Source organism: Ailuropoda melanoleuca, chromosome 7 (genome assembly GCF_002007445.2).
Source record: "Ailuropoda melanoleuca isolate Jingjing chromosome 7, ASM200744v2, whole genome shotgun sequence".
Taxonomy (NCBI): Eukaryota; Metazoa; Chordata; class Mammalia; order Carnivora; family Ursidae; genus Ailuropoda; species Ailuropoda melanoleuca.
Window position 1 is genome coordinate 122,853,370 of NC_048224.1, and position 8,189 is coordinate 122,861,558.

At 37.5% G+C, this 8,189-nt stretch overlaps 1 protein-coding gene across 1 annotated transcript in view; it reads left to right on the forward strand.

Moving 5' to 3' along the window:
* GPC5 (glypican 5) overlaps positions 1 to 8,189 on the forward strand; it is a 1,313,037-nt gene that overhangs the window by 225,046 nt on the left and 1,079,802 nt on the right. Inside the window, exon 2 of the mRNA XM_034665370.1 lies at positions 1,144 to 1,838. Within this exon, the coding sequence (XP_034521261.1) occupies positions 1,144 to 1,838 (695 nt within the window). The remainder of the gene's footprint in view (positions 1 to 1,143; positions 1,839 to 8,189) is intronic.

Here is an 8,189-nt window from a genome sequence, read left to right on the forward strand (position 1 = left end):
CATATTCACAACACAGTTCCACTTTATTAGTAGCTCTCCCTGCGCTTCTGTCTTTTATTATTTCATTTTATTCTACTGTCGTTCCATCTCCTTTTATAATATATTCAATGGTCTGACTACTGAATTACTGTGTGGTCTTTTACAACTTAATTAAAAATAACTATGAGATCGGGGTTATTGGAGATAATTTTATTGATGTATTTTACAATTAATTATGTATTGATAAGAGTCCAGCATCATTATTTATTATAATTAGGCTAATTATAAAATGTAATTACCAGAATATCCAAGGTGTTCAATTGCTGCCTAAAGCTATCATTTTGAAATATAACTTTTGCTTGCCAATTACTATAGCCTTCCTTAATTTGTGGATAAATTATGCTCTGTTATTTCTATGGAGAAATTATCTTGGAAGCATCAGTTCCCTAAGTGAGAAAATAAAGTGTCCCACAGTGAAGTTTTTGGGTGATAAGGTGGTAAGAGCAACAGAACATAGTTCAGAAGATGGTCACACAATTATTGTTATTGTCAAATACAACTCATGACTTTCCTACTACTAAACAGGGTTTGCCAGTCAAGGCATTGTTGAACCATGAAATATCTTACTTTCTTTTTAATTTGATCGTGCTCCCCTAATCTGAGGATTATCAGACTTCCCTGTGGGCATTTAGCATCTCTTTGCAGTAACTACTGCAAACTACTAGCTTTCATTCTGGAAAAAAAAAATATTGAAAAACTGTAAAATTACAGTAGGTGTTGGATCAAACATCTAATGCCAGTCTTTTATCAACAATGAACCCACATTGGAAATTATCTTCTCAGTGACACTTTTTTTCTGTCATTGATGGGTTATGACTATGGAACAAATTAACTAGGGAACTACCCTACCGTAACTTCTTTTTTATTTCTATACTTTCTGAAGATGTTTGACTCTAGGAAATATATCTTATAAAACTTAACGCCCACTGTTGACCAGCCAGTATCCTTGGAAAGCTACAGTGGGTTTAGTCGGCTGAGCACTCCCATTTGGATCCTTAGGTGGGTTGGATGCGTTAAGCTCATTTACTGTCTGGAGCAGACAGACGTGCCGTTTTAACATGAATACTAAGCCTTTTTGTGTTTTTACCTTTGCTTTTGTTATAGAAACCCTTGAAACGCTCATCAGACAAGCCGAGAATTACACCAGCATTCTCTTCTGCAACACCTATAGGAACATGGCCCTAGAGGCCACAGCCTCAGTTCAGGAGTTGTTCACAGACGTGGGGCTCTATTTATTTGGTGCAGATCTTCATCCTGAAGAGTTCGTAAACAGATTCTTCGACAGTCTTTTCCCTCTCGTCTACAATCACCTCATTAGCCCTGGTGTGACGGACAGTTCCCTGGAATACTCAGAATGCATCCGGATGGCCCGCCGGGATGTTAGCCCATTTGGAAATATTCCCAAAAGAGTCATGGGGCAGTTGGGGAGATCGCTGCTGCCCAGCCGCACGTTTCTGCAGGCACTGAATCTGGGCATCGAAGTCATCAATACCACTGACCATCTGCACTTCTCCAAAGAGTGCGGCAGGGCCCTGCTGAGGATGCAGTACTGCCCTCATTGCCAGGGCCTGACTCGCACGAAGCCTTGCATGGGGTACTGCCTCAATGTCGTGAGAGGCTGCTTGGCACACACGGCGGAGCTGAATCCACACTGGCATGCCTACATCCGGTCGCTGGAAGAGCTGTCAGATGCCATGCACGGAACATACGACATCGAGCATGTGCTCCTGAACTTCCACGTGCTTGTTCATGACGCCGTGATGCAGGCTCACCTTGACGGACAGAAGTTGTCGGAACAGGTAAGCGGCCACGCCACGTCTGCTGACCAATGGCTTAGAACTCAAGCATTAGCCACATAAAGTTCCGTTGATTATAAGCACATCATTATGTATTTTAAAGTGATGGCATCTTAACAAGTTAATCCATCAGGAAAGAGTAGGAGAATGCATGGGTTGCCATATTTGAGTCAAGGTGTATTTGCTATATCTTACAGTAAAAGTTTGGTTAGCTACTTTCCAATTTCTCTTCTAAGTAGAAGCCTTCTCGTAGGGTCAGTTCAGTGAGGGAGAGAGGACGCAGGTTTAAAATCGGGACCAGCAGGGATTTGAATCTGCCTCTGCCAGTAATTCCCAGATGCCTTAGATTCTTTGAGCTTGTCTCCTTATTGATAAAAAGAGAATAGTAACACGTAACTTTTGGAGTATTCTTTTTTGGGAAGATAGACAATATGTATGCAAACTACCTAGTATGGTGCCTGTTACTCAAAAAATGGGTAGTTATTGTTAGCATTTCAAAGGTGTTCAGCATTAAAATAGAAAATGCCAATGATATATTCATTAAATGAAGACTTGACAGCTTAATGTTCAAAAGTGCTTCTTCAGAGACTCTTCAGAATCTGTCACAGTGATGGTGTAGTGATTTTTCAGAATGTGCTATATGCAACATCATGGTGTCTTATGCCAAGAAGCCTTTAGAAAGTGTTTGAAAAAAATCATCAACTAAAAGGGCATAAGAGTTTTCTGTTTCTCCCACCTCCTGTAGACTCATTTTCTTACATATTCACAGGCTCCTGAGTAACATTCTCATATCCCATATAGTGCAGTTGGACCTGTTGCTGATGTTTACCCTAAATCATTTCTCCTCAAACAAAATTGTATTCCTTGGTGCTGAGAGGAGGCATCTCCCCCCCCTCCCCGGAATTAATTTACTGAATTAATAAGCATCCTAATCATTAGCCTGATAGGTCAGTTTCTTTAATTAGTTTCTGGTAGATACTGGATCTGAAAATACTTATGTGCAATCATCTCCTCACTTTCTTCCTAACTTCCAGGGTCTTTGCAGGGCCTGTGTGAGCCTATAAGTGCCCTTACGCAGATTGGACATGGTACCCTCTTTGCGTGCATGCCACACCCTGATATGGCTTGGTGGGTAGAGAGTGAGCTGGATTTCAATGCCTGCTTTCCGATTTATTCAGCTGGGCATCCTTATACAATGAACAAGATTCCCAACCATATGCAATGGTCTGAATCTTTCCTCAAGCTTGTTTCCTTTCTGGACACCAGATAAACACCAGAACTTTTGGGAGGGATATAATAAACCAACTCAAAATGAGGTATAAAAGACATTCAAGGTCTCAAGTATTTCTTAGTTATGAGAAATAAGATCCAGGAAACAAATACTCATATTATGATATTGAGTATCTGCGGAAGGGAAGACAGGCACAAGAGCTCTGAAATCAAGTCCAGATTTGATTATTAATTTGGGGCATGCCATGTAACCTCGAAGGGTCAGAGTTTTCTAATATGTATAAGTAAATAGGTTTTAATGCCTTTTATTGTATATTTTGGAGAACTGGAGGGCCTATTTGTATCCTTAAAATCTATCACATAGAAAATTATCTGTTTTTCTTATTTCAAGCACTGAACTAACACAGGGTTTGTACTTAGATAAACATGTTTTCAAATCCTGAGTTTGCTAGTCATTTGTCATGTGGCTTGGGACAGCTACTAATACCCTTTGATTCTGTTCGGTCTGGTGTGGAGAAGGTAGAAATGGTTCAGGTGGAATAATGTTGGTAAGCCTCCGACATTGGTAGATACTGGTCCTGGAAATGCTTGCATTTTTCTTTCCCTGTTCTAAGGTCAGCCCTGAGCAAACCTCAGGGAAGCAAGTTACTTTAGTATCTCAAAGGATTAAAATCATCGTTGTTGTGTTTTATAAATAAGTTTTATTTTTATTTATTTATTTTTAAAAAGATTTAATTTATTTATTTTAGAGAGAGAGAGTGGGTGAGCAGGGGAAGGGTCAGAGGGAGAGAGAATCTCAAGCAGACTCCCTGCTGAGTGTGGAGCCTGATGTGGGGTTCGATCTCACAATCCTGATGTCATGACCTGAGCCCAAACCAAGCATTGGATGCTTACCAGATTGAGCCACCCAGGTGCCCCTATAACTAAGTTTTAAACAGAACTTTTGTCATATGAAACTCTGTGGTGGATTTACAAAGAACATTCTTTTCTTTTAGGCAAATGGTTTGATTTAATATAATCAATAGTCCTATGATTACCTTGAGAAATATCCATCATTACTAGTAAGTTGTAGATTCTGTTCTAAATCAAAGAACTGAGATTCTCTTTTAAACTTAGGCATCAGAAGAAGGAGATACTGACTTTAAATTCCTTGAAAATGGACTCATTAATATTTATTTCTGCCAACTTCAAAGTGATTTATAAGCTGTTTATCAAGCTTCGATAACCAGTTCACACATCAGTGAATTTAACAAATTCAAAATAAATTACTGGAAAGCCAGAAAATAATGACTTTCTCACATTCCCAAAGCAATCTCTGAGATCTAGGACTTCCAAGTCTAGTCCTCAGTAAGTACATATTTTCACTTTAAGAAATCCATAGAGGTATCTGCTGTGTCATGTTTCCGTTGGATGAATTTCAACTGGAAAGAAAAATGTTCTCGGTTTCTTGAGAAAATTGTAAGTATTTTCTATTTAATAAGCCATTAGAGAAACAGAATCTAATTTACAATAGAGTATTTTCATTTTATAATTATTCTGGGGCTTAAGGCAATACTTAATTTAATAAAACATTAATAGAGAGTCAGCAAATTACAGATATTAAAAGTGCTGGCTCTACTGTCCGACTGGATTTCACATCTGCTCTACCACTTACTAGCTGTGAGTTTGCACATTTGATTATTAATCGCTCTCTAGTTTCCTCTTTGGAGAAATGGGGCAATAATACCTACATCATGGAGTTCTTGTTAGAATAAAATGAGCTTTCACACTTAGATGAGTGTCTTGTACATGGCGAATGTGTGAATCCTACTAATTATCCTCACATTGTATTATTTATGGATACTTTGTTGGTTTCTCTGATGTTGTAAATGGTCCTAAAGCAAACACGCCTTTCCTAATGTGGTGCAGAGTTAAAATTTTTTTTAATGGTCATTTAATGTAGGCAAATAATTTTAAAGGTTTTCCTTGAGAAAAAACCCTGGGATTTTCAGAAAACATTATGGAGTTGCATAATATTAATGGCTATTAATAATTAATAGATATAAGAAATCATTTAGTGATTTCTTGTTATCACTTATTTATTTTGTAAATAAAAATTTGATATTTTTGCTATTCATTGTATTTAGCACATTATTTATTAATATAATTTAATATTTTAACTTATTCAATGAACCCAGAACCTGCGTTAATTTCAGTGTTTCAGCATCTTTTTTTTTTTTTAATCGGTCTGATATTTTCTTTTCTTTTTTTTTTTTTAAGATTTTATTTATTTATTCGACAGAGATAGAGACAGCCAGCGAGAGAGGGAACACAAGCAGGGGAAGTGGGAGAGGAAGAAGCAGGCTTATAGCAGAGGAGCCTGATGTGGGGCTCGATCCCATAACACCGGGATCACGCCCTGAGCGGAAGGCAGACACTTAACCGCTGTGCCACTTCTAAATGGAAAAAATATTACTAAGAAACTCAGCTGAACATTGATTCTATACAATTTTAGAAACAAAAATTTTTCTTCAGCTTTATTGGCACACAATTGACAAAATCACATTTTTATTTAAATATTTGGTAGAATTCGCCAGTGAAGTTTGGTCCTGGGGTTTTCTTTGTTGAGAGGTGTTGTTTTTTGTTTTTGTTTTTGTTTTTTGTTTTGTTTTGTTTTGTTTTATTACTGATTCAGTCTCCTCACTCATTATTGGTCTGTTCAGATTTTCTATTTTTTTCATGATTTAGTTTTGGTAGGTTCTGTGTTTCCAGGAATTTATCCATTTATTCTAGATTATTCAATGTGTTGGCATAAACTTGTTCTCAGCAGTCTCTATGATTCTTTATATTTCTTGTGATGTCAGTTGCATTGTCTCCTCTTTCACTTAGAATTTTATCATTTGAGTCTTCTCTATTTTTTCTTAGTCTAGCTACTCTTTTTTCCTTTCAAAAACCAGCTGTTAATTTCATTGATATTTCCTGTTGTTTTTCTAGTTTCCATTTAATTTATTTCTGCTTTGATCTTTGTTATGTCTTTTCTTCTGGTAACTTTAGGCTTAGTTTGTCCTTTTCTTCCCCTAGCTAAAGTTATAGGGTTAGGTTGTTTATTTGTGACTTTTTCCCCCTTACTATAGGTGTTCATCACTGTAAACTTCCCAACCAGCACTGCTTTTGCTGTATCTTATAAATTTTGGTATGCTCTGTTTTCACAGCTGGGAGTTGGGGTTTCTCTCCGGATTGAATGGCACTTTGCGGAGGGCGGGATTTATGGCAAGTGTGTGTCTCCGTCCTTCCTGCCCATTTCGGGGTAGGTGTATTCTAATCCATCCAATGTGTTCAGATAGTTTTTGGAATTCTTTCAGAGGAAATTTCTCTATGGGTAGTTGTACAAAACATTTTGTCCATTTGGCTCACCTGTGGGAGGAGGGAAATTCAGGAGCCTCCTATGTCGCTATCTTGGGAATTACTACCACAAAAAGCTTTTTTTTTTTTTTAAAGTCTGTAATGGGTTTAGAGACATAATTTCCAACAGTAAAAGTCCTCATTTGTATTTTTAAATAGATAATCAGTTTTTCACATCTCTTACCTATGCACTCTTAGTAGAGATTCAGCTGGTTGCATTCAAATTACTTTAGAATAGCTATTCACTTCAATTTTAATACCTATCAAAATTGAGTTTAAGGTGAATTGTACACACTAGTGCACTCTAATTAAGCTCTCTTGTTGAGATAACTGTACCTCATCGCTTCCCCTCTACACATTCACATTTATCTGCATCTAAAAATGAAACCACAATAAATTGATCATGTGTTTTTAAATATCTTGATGATATTCTTCTATATAAATTGAAAAAGAAAATTAAAATAGTAGCCTGGATTATTTCTGGCAAGGCACTAATTTTGTTCTGTTTTTTATAATGTGGTATACAGTTTCCTAAAAATCACTGTGTTACACGATTTTGCGTAGTCGGGATTGTAGGACAAAGAAGGTTGAGGCAACACATTACTCTGAAGGGTGCATCCTTGAAATGGTTTCCAGTGTGGGAATAGTGGGAGGAATGTACATTCCAAGGACACGGGAGAAGGTTAGGAGCCTCCAGTTGCCTGGGTCCAGCTCACATGTCAACTGGAGTCACATCCTCTCAGTGACAACCTCCAACAATTCCACAAGAAACAAAAAGCCAAGAGGGCATTATGTCCAAAGCCACCTTTTTTTTTTTTTTAACAAGCTTTAAGTCGTGTACATTTTTGTGTTTGTTACAGAATGAAAGACTATGACTAAAGATTATAAATTACCTATGGACCAATGTTTTGGGTAGCTAGGCACAACTTCATTGAAAATACATTCATAATATATTTAAAAATATCATTTTAACGTTTGCCTAATTTTTATTTAATTTGTGTGGTGGGCTAATGTTTAACTTGTGATTAGTATATTCTTCCACTGGACTTGTTCTTCTGAGTAGTAAAGTTGGAGCTCCACAGGAGACAAGGGAGTCATAAGAATTCAACTAGTAACAATTGAAGGGGAAAGATACAAGTTTCTAGAGTAAAAGACATCTCAGAAAGAATCCAATCTAAGTGGGCCAACCGAAAGTAGAAAAATCTATAAGCTAATAAGAAAAGGAAGATTCATTAGTTCATGAAAGGCCAATCAATCCAAGTCATTGTCTTCTACAGAAGTCACTTCAAAACGTTTTCACCTGCTTAATTCTGCACACTAGGTAGTGTCACTAACTACCCTTAGTGATAAGGAGCTCACCGTTGCAGAATGGCGGCAGGAGTATGTAGATATAATTGGTGGGTTTTCCTCACAGTGCTGGGACCACTGAATTCTTTCCAGCTGTGGAATGAGGCAGAAGTTTTCTGACTTCAGGTAAGTCAAGGGTTCGACTGTCCAGTGATTTTCTACTCAAATAAATACAATATATAGAGATATTTCTATAACATGGTCAGCCTCTGCTGGGAAGAATTTTCTTCACATGCTTGATTAGATCTGAATCCTTCATCTTTTGGAGATTTCCTCCTTGCACTTGTGGATCATGGGGGAAAGGGAGGCCCAGTTTCGCCCTTTGATAATGTCTCCAAAGCTTGAAATGATTTTCAGTAGTGAGGGCCAATTACAACCCATGTACCTCATATGACG